At 52.7% G+C, this 19,745-nt stretch overlaps 1 protein-coding gene across 3 annotated transcripts in view; it reads right to left on the bottom strand.

The window, feature by feature from the left end:
• LOC147689504 (NACHT, LRR and PYD domains-containing protein 3-like) overlaps nt 1-19,745 on the bottom strand; it is a 255,087-nt gene that overhangs the window by 131,486 nt on the left and 103,856 nt on the right. For all 3 annotated transcript variants that reach the window (XM_086942258.1, XM_086942260.1, XM_086942259.1), the window contains 2 exons: nt 5,518-5,604; nt 722-871 (listed from right to left, as the gene is read on the bottom strand). In XM_086942258.1, coding sequence (XP_086798384.1) covers nt 722-871; nt 5,518-5,604 — 237 coding nt within the window. The remainder of the gene's footprint in view (nt 1-721; nt 872-5,517; nt 5,605-19,745) is intronic.

Raw genomic sequence — 19,745 nt, 5'->3', positions numbered from 1 at the left:
ACTCCACACCTGTGCCCCCTGTACCTACACTCCACTCATGTGACCACTGTGCCCACTCTCCACTCCTGTGCCCCTGTACCCACACTCCACTCCTGTGACCCGTGAACACACACTCAATTCCTGTGACCCCTGAACCCACACTCCACTCCTATGACACCTGTACCCACACTCCACTCCTGTGACCCCTGTACCCACACTCCACTCCTGTGACCCGTGAACACACACTCAACTCCTGTGACCCCTGAACCCACACTCCACTCCTATGACACCTGTACCCACACTCCACTCCTGTGACCCCTGTACCCACACTCCACTCCTGTGACCCCTGTACCCACACTCCACTCCTGTGACTCCTGTACCCACACTCCACTCCTGTGACCCCTGTACCCACACTCCACTCTTGTGAACCCTGTACCCACACTCCACTCTTGTGAACCCTGTAACCACACTCCACTCATGAGACCCTGTACCCATACTCCACTCCTGTGACCCCTGTACCCACACTCCACACCTGTGCTCCCTGTACCCACACTCCACTCCTGTGACCCCTGTACCCACACTCCACACCTGTGTCTCCTGTACCCACACTCCACACCTGTGTCTCCTGTACCCACACTCCACTCCTGTGACCCCTGTACACACACTCCACTCCCGTGACCCCTGTACCCACATTCTCTTGCTGCCTTTACAAAGTCCTCACTCCTCCTGCTCCTGTAAATACCTCCACAGGTTCTTTATGACTGGAAGGAAGCTGGGGATGGAATGGTCTGAGAAGGAGTTCCTGCCCAAGTCTACACTCAGAGATGGGTTGGCCTGGAGCGCAATGACCAAGTCCTGGGCACAGGCATCGGTCAGGAGATTGGCACTCAACCTGTGGAAGAAAAACACAAACACATGGGAGCAGATGTCAGAGAGAGAGTGAGTGCACACACCCTTCACACACCATTCACTCTGCACACACGTTCACACACCATTGACTCTGCACACACTCTTCACACACCATTCACTCTGCACATACCCTTCACACACCATTCACTCTGCACACACCGTTCACACACCATTTACTTTGCACACACCATTCACTCTGCACACACCCTTCACACACCATTCACTCTGCACACACCCTTCACACACCATTTACTCTGCACACACCATTCACTCTGCACACACCCTTCACACACCATTAATTCTGCAAACACAATTCACTCTGCATACACCCTTCACTCTGCACACACCCTTCACACGCCATTCACTTTGCACACCTTTCACTCTGCACACACCCTTCACTCTGCACACACCCTTCACACACCATTCGCTCTGCACACACCATTCACTCTGCACACACCCTTCAGACACCATTCACTCTGTACACCATTCACTCTGCACACACCCTTCACTCTGCACACACCCTTCACATACCATTCACTCTGCACACACCATTCTCTCTGCACACACCCTTCACACTGCACACATCCTTCACTTTGCAGACACCATTCACTCTACACACACCCTTCACACACCATTCACTCTGCACACACCATTCACTCTGCATACACCCTTCACACACCATTCACTCTGCACACACCATTCACTCACCATTCACCCTTCACACACCATTCACTCTGCACAGACCATTCACTCTGCACACACCATTCACACACCATTCACTCTGCACACACCCTTCACACACCATTCACTCTGCACACCCCATTCACTCTGCAGACACGCTTCACACACCATTTACTCTTCACACACCAATCACTTTGCACACACCCTTCACTCTGCACACATCCTTCACACACCACTCACTCTGCACACACCATTCACTCTGCACACAACCTTCACACATCATTCACTCTGCACACACCCTTCACACACCACTCACTCTGCACAAACCCTTCACTCTGCACACACCCTTCACACACCATTCACTCTGCACACACCATTCACTCTGCACACACACTTCACACACCATTCACTCTGCACACACCATTCACTCTGCACACAACCTTCACACATCATTCACTCTGCACACACCCTTCACACACCATTCACTCTGCACACACCATTCACTCTGCACACACACTTCACACACCATTCACTCTGCACACACCATTCCCTCTGCACACACCCATCCCACACCATTCACTCTGCACACAGCCTTCACACACCATATACTCTTCACACACCATTCACTCTGGACACACCATTCACTCCTCCCACACCTTCACACAAGCATTCACTCTGCACACACCATTCACTCTGCACACACCCTTCACACACCATTTACTCTTCGCACACCATTCACTCTGCACACACCATTCACTCTACACACAACCTTCACACATCATTCACTCTGCACACACCCTTCACACACCACTCACTCTGCACAAACCCTTCACTCTGCACACACCCTTCACACACCATTCACTCTGCACACACCATTCACACACCATTCACTCTGCACACATACTTCATACACCATTCACTCTGCACACACCCTTCACTCTGCACACACCTTCACACACCATTCACTCTGCACACCATTCACTTTGCACACACCATTCATTCTGCACAGATCATTCACTCTTCACACACCCTTCACACACCATTCTCTCTGCACACACCCTTCACACACCTTTCACCCTGCAAACATCCTTCACACACCATTCACTCTGCACACACCATACACTCTGCACACACCCTTCACTCTGCACACATCCTTCACATACCATTCACTCTGCACATACCATTCACTCTGCAGACACCCTTCACACACCATCCACTCTGCACACACCCATCACACACCATTCACTCTGCACACACCCTTCATACACCACTCTGTACACACCATTCACTCTACACACACCCTTCACTTTGCATACACCCTTCACACACCATTCACTCTCCACACACCATTCACTCTGCAAACACCCTTCACGCACCATTCACTCTGCAAAGACCATTCACTCTGAACACAACATTCACTCTGAACACACCATTCACTGTGCACACACCCTTCACACACCATTCACTCTGCAAAGACCATTCACTCTGCACACACCCTTCACACACCATTCACTCTGCACACACCATTCACACACCATTCACTCTGCACACATACTTCATACACCATTCACTCTGCACACACCCTTCACTCTGCACACACCTTCACACACCATTCACTCTGCACACCATTCACTTTGCACACACCATTCATTCTGCACAGATCATTCACTCTTCACACACCCTTCACACACCATTCTCTCTGCACACACCCTTCACACACCTTTCACCCTGCAAACATCCTTCACACACCATTCACTCTGCACACACCATACACTCTGCACACACCCTTCACTCTGCACACATCCTTCACATACCATTCACTCTGCACATACCATTCACTCTGCAGACACCCTTCACACACCATCCACTCTGCACACACCCATCACACACCATTCACTCTGCACACACCCTTCATACACCATTCACTCTGTACACACCATTCACTCTGCACACACCCTTCACTTTGCATACACCCTTCACACACCATTCACTCTCCACACACCATTCACTCTGCAAACACCCTTCACGCACCATTCACTCTGCAAAGACCATTCACTCTGAACACAACATTCACTCTGAACACACCATTCACTGTGCACACACCCTTCACACACCATTCACTCTGCAAAGACCATTCACTCTTCACATACCATTCTCTCTGCACACACCATTCACTCTGCACACACCCTTCACTCTGCACACACCCTTCACACACCATTCACTCTGCACACACCCTTGACACACCATTCAGCTGATCCTCTTACATACCGACACCTGGGGCCAAGTAAAGCGGGGAGCTGGCAACCGCCTTTGTAGAAAGATGCATGGCCCCCATGCTCCAGTGACCCACCAGGGCTTCGGCCTGGGGCCCTGACAGAGCTTTCCACAGAGAGCAGGGACCGGCTATTTGGTTGCTTGTATGGGGCTTCAAGAAACTTTGGAAAAGCATCAGATGGCCCTAATAATACAGAGGAGACCACTTTGCGCACATTGGCCAGGAGAGAGGGAACTTTGAGCGAATGTATTCGACCCCCTGGAGCCCTGACTGGGCTAGTTTCCAATGGGCCCTCAATGGGACGTCACGGCAACCAAGAATTCTGGAGACTGAGTCACGCCTGGAAGTGGCTTGTTTTGTTAATTTAAATACAAACTTTCCCCAGTGTTGTTGGTGTGGCACATTTTGATCATCCATGTGTGGTTGGTAAATGTCTCACAGGGGTAATGTCGCACACCGCTAGTTATTATTTTTCACACCCCTGGTACTCACATGATGCGACCTGGTGTAAGGACGCAGTGGATTCAGCCTCTGCAGGTGAACTGTGTATGCTGAAGCAGCTGGTACTCACATGATGTGTGCTGGTGTAAGGACGCAGTGGATTCAGCTTCTGCAGGTGAACTGTGTATGCTGAAGCAGCTGGTACTCACATGATGTGTGCTGGTGTTACAATATTGTGGTCAGTCCCAAGGGTGAGCAGCATGTGATGAATAGCTCACCTTCACATAATGTGCCCTGGTGCATGTATATTGTGTGTTTAGACCCAGTAGATGGACACTACGTGCAGACGTGACTGTTATTCACATCATTTGGCCTGGTGGATGAATAATGTATGGTCAGTCCCTGTAGATGAAAAGTGTGTGTAGAAGAGACTGGTGTTCACTCATGGTGCCCGGGTGGATGAATAATATATGGTCAGTCCCTGTAGATGAAAAGTTTGTGTAGAAGAGACTGGTGTTCACTCATGGTGCCCGGGTGGATGAATAATGTATGGTCAGTCCCTGTAGATGAAAAGTTTGTGTAGAAGAGACTGGTGTTCACTCATGGTGCCCGGGTGGATGAATAATGTATGGTCAGTCCCTGTAGATGAAAAGTGTGTGTAGAAGAGACTGGTGTTCACTCATGGTGCCCGGGTGGATGAATAATGTATGGTCAGTCCCTGTAGATGAAAAGTTTGTGTAGAAGAGACTGGTGTTCACTCATGGTGCCCGGGTGGATGAATAATGTATGGTCAGTCCCTGTAGATGAAAAGTGTGTGTAGAAGAGACTGGTGTTCACTCATGGTGCCCGGTGCATGCATTTTGGATGTTCAATCACTGTGGGTGGACTGTATGTGTGGAAGTGACCGGTTCTCAGCTGATGTATCCTGGGACACTACTGTGTTCAATTCTCTAAAACTCACATCCAGACAAGGGCTAAAGTGACCTTTCCCGTATACCATACCTGACATTAAATTGTGCCATTAAGGAGGTCGGAATTATCTTCATAAAAGCTTGGGATCATAACATTTTACAATAACCAGAGAGTTTGATGTACCAAGGGGGCCCCAGTTTAAAGGTAAGTTTAGCCAGAGGTAGGAAGGATCTTGGAAAGTGTTACTGAAGCTGGACAGGGTGGTGTGTCATGGAAGGTCCATGAATGATGGAATGTGAAAGTAAACTGAATATTCTTACCACAGGACCTGAAGATTCGAGCCATGGCGCTTAAGGCCTTCACTCAGCAGTTTCACACCTTTATCCCCCAACTGGTTTGAGGCCAAACTGGAAACACAAAAATATGAATGAGAAAATAATTGATGTGAAATTCTATGTCGAGTCTTCTCCCCGTGGCTTGTACAATCACTCCACACCCACTCAATCTCTCTTTACACGGACACCCACCCTCCTCCCCATGGCTTGTACCACCTCTCCACACCCCTAAATCTCTCCTTATACCAACATGCATACCCCTCGTGGCTCGTACCACCACACCATACATTTTTGCTTCAACTAACACCCATCCTCCTCCCCAAGGATAGTAAGAACATTCCATCAATCTCTGCTAACACCAACATCCATGCTCCTATGATGTACTGATACCCAGACTTCCCTCCATCCATGTACCCTAGTGCTTCACAGTGCGTTCAGCTAGATCGGTGTGCTGCACAACATCGCACAACATCGGACTATATCTCACACAATTCATTAATTTACTAATTCATTAAAAAAGGGTACCCTGAATACAACCATGGGGGCCCACTGGAGGACAAACAAATCTAACCTCCACCCTCAATAGGAAAATGAAAATGAGAGAATTTGCCAGTAGGAAAGAATTGTTTCAGATTAGTAAAGCAAACACTGAAACAATACACAAGGAAATCACAATTTTGCATAAAGTGCTGAGTCTAAGGGTGGCCTGATGATACAGGCATGGCGAGGACAGGGAACAGTTCTAGAAAGGGAAAGTCTGGTTGAATTAGAAAACACCAATAGAAGAGGAAACCTTGGAGTGTTTGGCATCCCCAAGGAGAGTGAAAACGATGCAGACACCCGTGAACAGCTAGTGCAAGAGTGGAAAATGAGTCTGCTCAACCTCTATGCTGATAGAGACTTCGAAGTAAAAATAGCAGACGGGATGACTGCAGATCCAAAATGAGCATTTACAATGCAATAGGTCTTGCATTTGTGAGAGTTTGCGCTATTAGCATTGTATATGACAATACCTTTTATTCATGTATTTTAAAAACCTGCAAGTGTTGCGTAAACACGCACTTTGTACTTATAGTCGTTGCTTACGAGAAGCAAGGCTGTCAGTAACTGCGTCTCTTTGACTGCCAGACTTGCTTCTCATAAGCAAGGACTAGAAATACAAAGTGTGTGTTTACACACTGCTTGCAGGTTTTCAAACCACATCAATAAAAGGTATTGCCATTTACAATGCCAATAGCTCAAAATCTCGCAAATGCGAGACCTATTGCATTGCAAATGCTTGTTGTTTTTGTAACCCTTTACTCTGTTATTCCAAAGACTGTTGACTCTGTAGTCCTGTAGGACAACATCCAAATCAAAGGAAGGCCAGATTTTTGTTAATTTCCAATTTCAAAAATCGATTCAGAGGGGGGGGTAATTTATTCCTTTAGGATTTATACAGAAAATAAATTCACTAACGAACTCTGTGTAAATTACTTTTGTGAACAATGCTAGTGACAGCAGGAAATCACATACGGTGCAAAACAAAATACAGATAAGCACATTGTGGCTCTTTTGAAGAGACGTGTCCTACCATCACAGTGGGACACTAACAATATTTGGTTTAGCAAATGTCCTGTTAAAATGGAACAACTGATTTTGAAATGCAAGAAATAATAGAACAGGGCACTGGCTGACCAGAACAGCATTAATTACCACAAGTCTTGTCAGAGCGAATTCCCCAAAACAGGGTCTTGTTGTAGGCCTCATCATTAACAGTACTTATTTTCAGTCGTCGGTGGAACGCACTTTATTAACCTCAAAAGGATGAATGGCCAAGTCCCCCTTGTTGGACTTGGCCCTTTTTGCAGGGTCATCCTGAACTTTTTGCCTTCCTCCTCTATTTTTTCTGACCTGTTGTTGGCTCTTTACCACTGCTGATCTAAAGTGCATATACTTTCCCTATTGTAAATTGATGTATGAATTAGTGACTCCATGATTGGCTGGTTTGGTTTACTTGTCAGACCCTAGTACAGTGCACTGCGTGTGCCCAGGGCTTGTAAATCAAATGCTGCTGATGGGCTTGCAGCACTGGTTGTGCCACCCACAGAAGCAGCCTGGTAAAATGTGTCTAAGGTCTGCCATTGCAAAGTCTGTGTGCAGTCTGGTACTGCCATGCTGACTGGGCAAGTACACCCACTCGTCAGTCCCTAAACTTCCCTTTTCTTCATATCTGACACCCCTATGGTAGGCCCAAGGGCAGGGTGCATTGTAAGTATAAGGTAGGACATGCCCTGTTGTGTGTGGCATGTCCTAATAGTTAATTACAGCCATTTTCGATTTTCAATATTGCAAGGCTACCTGTTCTCCATAGGCCAGAATCGGCAGTTAGATTATTACATTTTATAATCCTAACTGACTCAGGGAACACGGTAGAAATTCAAGTTTAGTATGCCTGAACTCAGAATGATAAAATACATCTTTTAGTGAAGTTGGTTTTAACATTCTGTGTTTGAAAATACCACTTTTAGAAAGTAGGTATTTTCTTGTCTAACCTCCCAAGCCTGCCTCAGCTAGGTTGTGTATTCCTTGTCTGGAGTTTGTGAGTAACAGGGCTGGGGTATTCCAGGAGACAGAATGAGTCCACCCAGTGGTGAATAGAGAGCTCTGCATCTAGATGGGAGGGAGGAGTTGCACCTGGGACCTGAATAGGACTGTGCCTTACCCCCACAGTGCTGGCTCTACCTCCTGTGGGGCGTCTGATGTTTCTGCCCTGCACTGTGAAAGGAAAGAAGGAGTCATGTAAACAGAGTGCTCCAGATCTGGTTTGGACGGGGCAAAAGCCCCTCTGCCCTCAGAGAACAAATGCTTTTGGGGTATTGTTAGACGGGGACCCGGAGGGTCGGCCGAGTACAGGGGGAGAGGCCTCCGGTGAGGGCCGTCTCCGGCGATCGTACAGACAAGTAACTTCCCCCCCACAGATGGACACCACACAAGGATGAGTTCAACACACTTTATATGAGAATCTTGAGGCAAGGTGATAAACGATACAGAGGGGTCAGGACACGAGGATCCTCCCAATTCTAGTCTCTGTAGGGGAGAGGGGTAGCGGGACAGTCTAAGTACCGGTCCGGTACAGGTGCGGCAAGAGGGAAGCTCACAATCCTCGAGCTTGGGGGTCCGTAAAGATGGGCCGCGGCAGCGCCAACAGGCTAGGACGATGGTTCACAGCGAGGAGGGCCGCGGCAGCGCCAGCAGGCTAGGATGATTGTTCACAACGAGGAGGGCCGCGGCAGCGCCAGCAGGCTACGAAGATGGTGCACGACGAGAAAGGCCGCGGCAGCGCCAGCAGGCTAAGACGATGGTTCACGTTGAAGAGGGCCGCGGCAGCGCCAGCAGGCTTCGGAGATGGTTCACAAGGAAGGGCCGCGGCAGCACCAGCAGGCTTCGGAAATGGTTCACAAGAAAGGGCCGCGCCAGCAGGCTTAGGAGATGGTTCACAAGAAAGGGCCGCGGCAGCGCCTGCAGGCCTCCAAGGATGAGTTCCTCACGGTGTCTCTCGACTCCAAGATACAACTGCCTTCCTGCTCTGGAGCTGCCCCAGTTATAGGTCTGGTCTCCTTTGATGTCCGGACCCTCGCCCTTGGAGGTCGGGAGGTCCGGGATGAGGGAGTCCAGACACCCAGCAGGGGGGTGGAGCCAGCGCCCGGGGAGGCTGGGGTCGATCGACACCTGGCGGAGGGGAGCCATTGACACTCCTTCTTCCATTGACCCGCCAAGTGGTCTCTTCACCCCCTAGGTGGATGGTGGTGCCTCGATGTCGGGGCCTGGCCAGGCCCAGGGTTGGGGTCGAGCCGAGGCCACGCGGCCGGGTTATGTAGTGTCCAAAGATGGCGGCTGGGCCGGGGCAGTGGTGCTGACGGGGGCCCGGGCCAGCCGATACTGGGGTGTTCGGGGGCTGGAGTTCCGTTGTGGACGAGTCGTGGGTTGCCCCAGCGGGTTGCGGGGATGGTTTTTGTCGGGGATACAGGGAGAGCAGGGGTCCGGTCCCCGTCATGCGGGGAGGGAGCGGACCTTCCCCGAGGCCTGTCCAACATGCGTCCCCCCCAGCTGAAGGCAGGGAGAGTCACCCATCCTCTTGGGTACTCTCCTCGCCGAGGCGGAAGAAGCGTGACAGGCCGTCTGCGTTGGAGTGGTCCTGGCCTGGACGATGCTCCACAGTGAAATCCATCCCCTGCAGGGAGATGGACCATCGCAGCAGTTTTGGGTTCTCCCCCCGCATCTGCATCAGCCATTGCAGGGGTCGGTGATCTGTTTGCACCCGGAAGTGGGTGCCGAAGAGATAGGGCCGGAGCTTCTTGAGGGCCCATACCACGGCGAAGGCCTCGCGCTCGATGGTGCTCCAGCGCTGTTCTCGGGCCAGCAGGCGTCGGCTGATGAAGGCCACTGGCTGATCGACTCCCTCGGTGTTGAGTTGAGAGAGGACGGCCCCAATGCCATGATCTGAGGCGTCCGTCTGCACTATGAATTCCCGGCTGGAGTCGGGGGCCTGGAGCACGGGGGCGGTGCACATGGCGGCCTTCAATTTCTCAAATGCCACTTGACAGTCCGAAGTCCAGTTGACTGTTTTGGGGTTTTTCTTGGATGTGAGTTCTGTGAGGGGCCCCACAATGCTGCCATAGTCCTTTACAAACCGCCGGTAGTACCCGGTGAGCCCCAGGAAGGCTCGGACCTCGGTTTGGGTGACAGGTGGTTGCCAGGCCTGGATGGCAGCGATCTTGAGCTGGAGGGGGGCCACCAGACCGCTTCCCACTTGATGTCCCAGGTAGGTCACGGACCCTTGGCCAATCTGGCATTTGCTGGCTTTGATGGTGAGCCCGGCCTGCCGGAGGGCGTGCAGGACCTCCCGGAGGTGGTGGAGGTGTTCTACCCAGTGGCGACTGTATACAGCAATGTTGTCCAGATAGGCGGCGCTGAATTCTTCGAGGCCCGCCAGTACCTTATTCACGAGTCTCTGGAAGGTAGCTGGGGCGTTTTTCATGCCGAATGGCATCACCTTGAATTGGTAGTGGCCATCCGGGGTAGAGAAGGCGGAACGCTCTTGGGCCCCGGGGGTGAGGCCGATCTGCCAGTAGCCCGCTGTTAGATCGAAGATGCTCAGGTAGCGGGCGCCCCCCATGCGGTCAATCAGCTCATCCGCCCGGGGGATGGGGTGAGCGTCGGTTCTGGTAACGGCGTTCAGGCCCCGATAGTCCACACAGAACCGGAGCTCGGGGGCAACGCCCGGGGCGGCAGCCTTGGGGACGGGGGCCACCTCCCACCTTTCTTTGACCAGGCTGAGGGGGCCCCGCACGGGGTGTCCATACAGGAGTTCGAATGGGCTGAAGCCCAGTGATTTCTGGGGGACTTCTCGGTAGGCGAACAGGAGGCACGGGAGCAGCACATCCCATTGGCGACGTAGGGGTTCTTCTAGGCCCATGATCATCCCCTTGAGGGTGGGGTTAAACCGCTCGACCAGTCCATTTCCTTGCGGGTGATAGGGGGTCGTGAATTTGAAGGTGACTCCGCACTGTTGCCAGAGAGACTTCATGTATTTAGAGATAAAGTTCGTGCCCCTGTCGCTGACGACTTCCCGGGGGAAGCCCACCCGAGAGAAGATCCCCATCAGGGCTCGGCCTACCATGGGTGCCGTCACGGTCCGAAGAGGGATGGCCTCGGGATAGCGGGTGGCGTGGTCCACCAGGACCAGGATGAACCGGTGCCCTTGTGCTGTCCGGGGGTCCAGGGGCCCCACAATGTCTATTCCCACCCGTTCAAACGGGGTGGTGACGATGGGGAAAGGCTGCAAGGGTGCTTTGATCTTTCGGCCGCTCTTCCCGCTGGCCTGGCAGGATGGGCAGGCCCGGCAGTGGTTGGATACATCATTCCGCATTTTGGGCCAGTAGAAGTGGGTCACCAGGCGGCTGTACGTTTTGTCTTGCCCCAGGTGTCCGGCAAGGGGCACATCGTGTGCTAGGTTCAAGAGGAAGTCTCTGAAGAGGAGGGGGACCACCAGCACCCGGCTGGCCCCCAGCTCAGCAATCCTTTGCTCACTGTAGAGGAGGTCATTGTCCCAATAAATCCAGTGGGCCCCCGAGCTGTCTCCTGCGCTCTGGGCGAGGGCTTGCTGCCGGAGTCCCTCGAGGGAAGGACATGTTCTCTGCTCCTGTCGGAATTGTTCCTGGGTGGGGCCACCCTCTTGACGCCACTGGGCCAGTTCGGGAAGGTCCCGGAGCCGATCGAGTCCTTCTTCGCTGTGTTCTGGAGAACTGGCTTCCAGGGTGGCTCCCTCGTGGACGATCGGGGGAGGAGGCTCTGGCCATTCGGGTTCTTCGGGACTGGGGATGGCGCGTGCGGCCATGGACCGGGTCGTTACGCAGACCCTTTCAGGGAGGCCCAGCATCCCCAGGTGTTCTCTTCTCTCGACGGCTGACCAGGGAGAACTTTCGAGGTCGTTCCCCAGGAGGCAGTCCACGGGGGCATCATCGCGGACAGTCACTTTCAGCATTCTGGATACCCCTCCCCACTCGAAGGGGACGCAGGCCATCCGACATAGGCTTTCTGAGTTGTCGGCCGACCGTACGGGGCAAAGGATATTTGGCAAGATCTGGTCCGGGGTCACCAGATGGCAGCGGACTGCGGTCACACTGGCCCCGGTGTCGCGGAGGGCTTTAGCCCGGTGCCCATTAATGTTGACCCACTGGCTGTACTTCTGCGTGTTGGCGGGAAGGGGTGCCCGCGGGATCAGGTCTCTTTCCCCTAGGCAGACCAGGGACATGGCGGCTGGTTCCCACTCGGGCTGGTCTGGCTCGTACTCTTCAGTGTCTTCTTGGGTTTGCTCTTCTCCCAGGGTGGCGGCAGCGACCTGGCGGGGCATAGGGCTCTGGTTCTTCGGGCAGTTGGGATCATTGGCGTAGTGGCCGGGTCGCTGGCAGGTAACGTTGGTGCGGAAACCTGGTCGCATCGGGAGGCTCCCCCTGCCAGCCGGGGGCGGGGTGTTGCCGGCGGGAGCCACCGGGACGGTGTCTCTTCCCTGACCCTGGCCCCCTCCTCCCCCTCGGGGGCGATGGAGCCCTTGGGCGGCTCTGTTCGGTTCGCTGGGCCCGTTTCGGGGAACTCGGGTGCTTTCCCATCGGTCAGCCTCGACGGCGAGTTGCCGAGGTTCAGTCAGTTTACTGTCAAGGAGGTGCTGCCTGAGCTCGATGAAGCAGTTGTTAGAAAGGTGCTCCCATACAATAAGGTCAAAGAGTTGCTCGTAAGTGGTCACTTTGCTGCCCTTGATCCACCCCTCGAAGGCTCGGCTAAAGAAGTTCACGTACTCCACCCAAGTCGTACCCGGGGTCCGTTTGCAGTCGCGGAACCTCTGGCAGTACATCTCGGGCGTGAGTCCGTATCGAGTGAGGAGGGCGGCTTTCATGTCGTCGTAGGATGTCATCTGATGGTCCGGGAGTTGCAGCAGGGCGTCTCGCCCTTCATTGACAAACCTCCCCCATAACCCGGTGTAGGAGAGTAGGGTCTGCAATCCTATGATCACCCAGATTTTTTGCTTTTGTTTCACTGGTTTACGACTTTCTCTGGCTGTGGGCCTGCCAATCAGACCCACAGCCTGGCTGTTCTCTTTCTAAATTACGACATGTACCCTAGGTGCATTTACCAATTGGTACTGGGCCACCTTATCAGACCCTGTAACTCAGGGCATAGGTGTACCCAGGGCTGCCAGGGGCTGCAGCATGTATTATGCCACCCCTGGCTGGCCTCCTAAATTTGACACAACTGGCTGCATGACAGCTGGGGCAAAGTCGTGTAATCACCCTTTGCTGTAGGTGTAGTATACCTATACCTAACCCTAAAATGGACACACAGATTCCTATCAGTCACTCCTATGGCAGGCCTTGACAATCCTGAAGGCAGAGTGCTTGGAATCGTGTGAGATGGTGCTCTGGCATGAGCTGAGCCTGTCTGCAGCTTGCGGAACCAAGTCCTAATAGCTGTTCCATGATATCGCATACCATATACTCTTAAGTACATTATAATCCTCGCGGTTAAATACTAACTTTGGTATTGCTTTATCAAAACATGTCGAGTAAGGTGTCATACGAATTGGAATACTAACCCCTCGCCAATTCTGGCGACGGGGTTAGCATTCCACCCTTCTAGAGGGACACGACATGTATGTAACTGTGAACCCTGGTTAAAGTTAACTGAAGCCTCAGCTCCACAAAATGGATGCTGCCACCACAGACACGAGTCTGACCTCCTGCTGCTGGGAGTCCTTCCAGCGAGGGAGGCCTGGACAAAGGGTTTCCTGTCCGGGGCGGTGCTAGCACCGTCCCAGACATGGTTTTGTGTATCCTGGGTAGGCAGGGCTTTTCAGGAAGGTGACTGCTGAGTGGCACCCCGGTGCTCACTACGCATAGGCCGGTCAGAACCAGTTCCAGGGGCACACCAGCCCCTGGCCTGGGGAAAGTCCGGCATGGCAGAGGGGTGTAACCACCCCCCTCCTAGTCCCACCCATAGGCAGGACCTAGTCACCGGGTCAGCCCCCTTTTTTAGTATAAAGATGGGAGCGGGCCCCCTGTTAAAATTAGATCATCTTTGGAATCAAGACACGACTTTCTGCGAAAGGACTTCAAGATTTCTTCCTCAAGATTCTTCCTTGTGGCTAAGGAGTAGTCACCCTGCATCAAGCTCGACCCAGCTCGACGAGACCCGGCTTCCCTGGCACCTCTGACCTCTACTCACCTCTACAGCAAAGCTGAGAACCGTGAGTGCGACGAGACCTCGAGGGACCGACGATCGCCAAGACTGCACGACTTCTTTGCAACAAGCCCACCGAGTCTTCCACTGGTGAGTGCTTTGGGGTCCGAGAAGCCCCAACCCTGCGCAGCTCCAGCACCCAAGATCAGCCTCCCTGCATCTCCACGATCTGCATGGGGCCCTTCTGCTGTTTGCTGTGCACCGCGTTGTTTGGCTACTAGCCGGCTGGCTTGTGGCCTTCTGAACGACGCCCGACGACATCACTGCTGCTGGTCTGGTTGCTCCAGACTGGCCCTTGCTTCCTTCCTTAAAGAGAGGCACCCCGGACCCTCCTGGTCCACTCCAGACGCCATTTTAGGTCCACCGCGTGGGCTTGAATTTGCCAAGGCTTTGTTGCCCAATCCTGGGTCCAGCGACGCCGACAGCTTCTATCTTCGTGGGACAGCTCGATCCTCCTTCCTGGTCGCCGACAACGCCTCCTGGTCCGTGAGATCTCCGAGCCCAGCGTCACCCACACGCCTTGTCGAGGTGGCTACCATCCGGTGCCCTCCTGGTGCCCACTGACTACTGGCTAGTAGTCTCGAACTTGGTCCCCTCTGCTTTCAGGTGTCATCTTCCATCGATCCAGGCTTGGATCCACCGAACTTTCTTCACTGGTCGCCTGCCAGCAACTTCTTTCTTCCAGGCTTCTGGTCCGTCAACGAGGATTCCCGACGTCTTTTGAGTCCTATGCAGCTGCAGCCCCTGGGCTAGGTAACTTCGGCATTTCGGTGCCCCAGCATAGCCTCAGTATCCAAGGGTCAGAATCCACTTTTGTTTTCTTCCTACCAGGTCGGGTTCGCCCGAGAACACTAACTTTGCAATTTCTAGCTACCATAGACTTTGTCCCGCATCTCGCGTGAGAGTGCACACACTGCACCCGAGTCCCCTGGGTCTCCTAGAAGTAATCTAACGATTCTATAGTCAAGTCCTAGCGATTCCAAAGCCTAGTAGTACTGTACTTACCTACTAGTAATTTCGCATTCCACTTTTCAAGTATATGGTTTTCCGTGCCTCTCGGGCATTTGTATATACTGTGCTAACTTAAGTATTTTTGTAAGAGTTTTGGTTTGTGCTTAGTACCCTGTCCTCATAAAGAGTACAGGGCTGTTGTGAATCTTAATAAATAACTGTTTATTTTCATAACACTTGTGTGGTGTCCTTTCACTTGGTGTTCAAGGGGTATATGTGGTATAACAGCTGGCTTAACACGCCCTCTCGAGTCTTTAGCCTTAGACTGCTCGTATCCACGCTACTAGGATAGCTGGTCTATAAGGTTGACTTACAACCAATCATCAATAAGGGTTGCTGGACTGATACATAGTGTTCACTAGAATAGTGACCACTGCATATCAGGCCACCTTCTCACACCCGGCTCCCCAGTCGCTCCGGGGAATCCGGTGGGAGGTCATGGCTACTTCGTAGGCTTTGAACCATTGCTGGATATCATCGTTCCGGTAATATTCTCTGACGACATCCTTGGGGATGTGGACCTTGGGGTCCGTAGGAGCAGGGGGGCTCTGGTGCCCGGGGACTCCGAGGTCTTTGTTCTGCCTCCGAATCTCTAGTTCCTTTAAGTTGCGCTCATGCTCGTAGGCTAGTCTTTTCTCTTCCAGCTCTCTCTGACTCTTTTTCTCTTCTCGCTCCTCTCGGAGCCGTAAGCGTTCCAAAGTTATTTTTTGTTCCGCCAATTTGAGTTCTCCATCTAAGCGAAGTCGAGCCAGTTCCAATTCGTGGAGCCTGCTCTTCTCTCGTTCTCGGGCCTCCTCTGGTGAGAGGCCCGGTCTTCTTTCTTCTGTCGGCGCGGTGCTTGTTTCGGTTGTCTCAAGGCTTTGGTTTTGGGGTACGGCCGTACCCGTCTCTGCCCAAGATTCCAGGGCGTGTTTGAAGTCCTCTTTCGTGCTCAGTCCTGTGGTAGCAATGCCCAGTTCTATGCAGAATTGTTTTAGTTCTCTGTGGCTGTATTCTTCTAGTTTTTCCATCTGGAATTTTTCCGTTGTTCCGCTCTCTTTTGTTGTCATGGTGGTTGTGTGTCGTGGGGTGAGTTACTCTCTGTACGATTATGCGTTGGCTCGGATCGCGCCGCTGGCCACCAATGTTAGACGGGGACCCGGAGGGTTGGCCGAGTACAGGGGAAGAGGTCTCCGGTGAGGGCCGTCTCCGGCGATCGTACAGACAAGTAACTTCCCCCCCACAGATGGACACCACACAAGGATGAGTTCAACACACTTTATATGAGAATCTTGAGGCAAGGTGATAAACGATACAGTGGGGTCAGGACACGAGGATCCTCCCAATTCTAGTCTCTGTAGGGGAGAGGGGTAGCGGGACAGTCTTAGTACCGGTCCGGTACAGGTGCAGCAAGAGGGAAGCTCACAATCCTCGAGCTTGGGGGTCCGTAAATATGGGCCGCGGCAGCGCCAGCAGGCTAGGACGATGGTTCACAGCGAGGAGGGCCGCGGCAGCGCCAGCAGGCTAGGATGATTGTTCACAACGAGGAGGGCCGGGGCAGCGCCAGCAGGCTACGAAGATGGTGCACGACGAGAAAGGCCGCGGCAGCGCCAGCAGGCCAAGACGATGGTTCACGTTGAAGAGGGCCGCGGCAGCGCCAGCAGGCTTCGGAGATGGTTCACAAGGAAGGGCCGCGGCAGGGCCAGCAGGCTTCGGAGATGGTTCACAAGAAAGGGCCGCGGCAGCGCCAGCAGGCTTCGGAGATGGTTCACAAGAAAGGGCCGCGGCAGCGCCAGCAGGCCTCCAAGGATGAGTTCCTCACGGTGTCTCTCGACACCAATATACAACTGCCTTCCTGCTCTGGAGCTGCCCCAGTTATAGGTCTGGTCTCCTTTGATGTCCGGACCCTCGCCCTTGGAGGTCGGGAGGTCCGGGATGAGGGAGTCCAGACACCCAGCAGGGGGGTGGAGCCAGCGCCCGGGGAGGCTGGGGTCGATCGACACCTGGCGGAGGGGAGCCATTGACACTCCTTCTTCCATTGACCCGCCAAGTGGTCTCTTCACCCCCTAGGTGGATGGTGGTGCCTCGATGTCGGGGCCAAGCCAGGCCCAGGGTTGGGGTCGAGCCGAGGCCACGCAGCCTGGTTATGTAGTGTCCAAAGATGGCAGCTGGGCCGGGGCAGTGGTGCTGACGGGGGCCCGGGCCAGCCGATACTGGGGTGTTCGGGGGCTGGAGTTCCGTTGTGGACGGGTCGTGGGTTGCCCCAGCGGGTTGCCGGGATGGTTCTTGTCGGGGATACAGGGAGAGCAGGGGTCCGGTCCCCGTCATGCGGGGAGGGAGCGGACCTTCCCCGAGGCCTGTCCAACAGGTATCAATATTGGGACCCTGATCCCAAGAAATTAGATCACTTTTGGACTACATGAAGACATTTTACTGAGGAAAATTTCCTGAAAAAACTGAGGAGAGACTATTCCCAAGCTGAAGTGCTGCTTGCTTGGGGGATTGGCCTGCAGTGGTTGCCTTACTAACAAAGGAAGGAGAAAGGAACTTTGTGTACTTTGCTTTCAACTTGTGAAGGATCTCCAAGGGCTTGGAAAAGAACTTGCCTCCTGCTGAAGTCTCAGGGACAACAGACTTCACCCCCAGCTCCCCAGAGTTCTGGTGGAAGTGCCTTCTGCTGTTTTGGGCCTTCTGAGGAACTGTGTGTCGCAAGGAGCTGGAAGCACAACTCAACTCAATGAAGCGTGTGGCCGTCGCTGCTGCTGCCGTCGCACTTCTGAACAAGGGTGTCGCCGCTGGAGTTGTTGCACTGCACCGCATCGGGAGAAGCTTGCCACAATGAAGAGGAAGCGTATCGCCGTCGCTGCTGCCTACCGTCGCACTTCTGAACAAGTGTGTCGCCGCTGGAGTTGTCGCACTGCACTGCATCAAGAGAAGAGTCTCGCAACGAGGAAGAAGCGTGTCGCCGTCGCTGTTGCCTGCCGTCGCACTTCTGAACAAGGGTGTTGCCGCTGGAACTGTCGCATTGCACCGCGGAAAGCGCCTCGCATCTCAGGAGAAGCGCGACGCCGTCGGAGCTGCTGCCGTTGCATTTCTGAACAAGGATGTCGCTGCTGTTGTTGTCACATTGTGCGGAAGCTTCACGCAAACTGGGAGAAGAGTGTCGCAGCTGAAGCTGTTGCCGTCGCACTTCTGAACTAGGGTGTCGCCGCTGCAGTCCACGCTTCGAACCGAGAACTTCTCGCATCCCCGGAGAAGCATGCCGCATCTGGAAGATCGTCACGTCTTTATTTCTTTGCACCTGAACTTTGCTGCACCTCCATCGCTGCGACATTGCTTGTCGTGGAAGCGCAACGCTTCGTTAGGTACATTGGCGCAAAGTGTCGCATCTTAAGAACTGAACTTAACTAAGCTAAAACTACCATCTTAAAGTAACAGTATTGTGTATTTTTGTCGTTTATGGTCTTGTAGTAAATCTATATAAAGTATACTTATTTTTGATATAAAACCTTGTGTGGTGTCCATCTGTAGTGTTGTCACTGGCTTACTATATGTGGTCACAAATGCTTTACACACTGCCTCTGAGATAAGCCTTTCTGCTCGTGCCAAGCTACCAAGGGGGTAAGCAGGGGTTATTTAGGAGTGTAATCCCCTTATCCTGACTAGAGGCAAGGGTCCCTATTTGTCACAAGTACCTACCTGTGCCAACTAGAAACCCCCAAATCCAACGCCCCTCATTACCCTGTTGCGTAGGCTACATGCGTCTACCACTCTAGCTATTCGCTTTGGTCCTGGAGGAGAGAAGACTAGGCCCATTGCTTCCACCGAGGGGGTACGCCAGGGTTGCATCCTGGGCCCTTTTTTATTCCTAATATATACAAATGGATTAGAATCATTCCTTTTAGAACAGCAATTGGACTTCCCAAGCATAGAAGGTAAATGGGTTCCATTGCTGTCTTATGCAGATGATACAGTGTTGATGTCCTTAACGGGCAATAGCCTCCAAAAAGTTTGAACGCATTCACCAAATTTATGATGGAATTGGATTTAACACCTTGACTGCTGCAGCAATTCCCCTCCTGTGCTGCAGATCCATGATCCCCATTGTTCATGACGAGCTCAGCTCGTCAGCACAGGAGCAGTGTACTGCATGACGAGCTCAGCTCGTCATGAGCATGGAAGGGGTTAAAGGTACATTTTAGTAAATCATGTATTATGGTATGTGGTCCAAATTCGACAAAAATAAGAACATTTATCGTAAATGAAATTTTACTTACCTGGGGAATTTTTTCAATAATAAATTAAATCAGCATAATCTAATTGTGGCTAGGAGTCAATATACCAGTCGAATAATAGAGTGGCTTTTTCGCTTTGCTGGTGAACTTGGAAATAAGCCGGTAGCAGAAATGTTAATTTTATATGAATGGAAATGTCTGTCAGTAGCCACC

Source organism: Lissotriton vulgaris, chromosome 10 (genome assembly GCF_964263255.1).
Source record: "Lissotriton vulgaris chromosome 10, aLisVul1.2, whole genome shotgun sequence".
Lineage (NCBI taxonomy): Eukaryota > Metazoa > Chordata > Amphibia > Caudata > Salamandridae > Lissotriton > Lissotriton vulgaris.
This window is presented reverse-complemented; position numbering and strand designations above follow the sequence as displayed.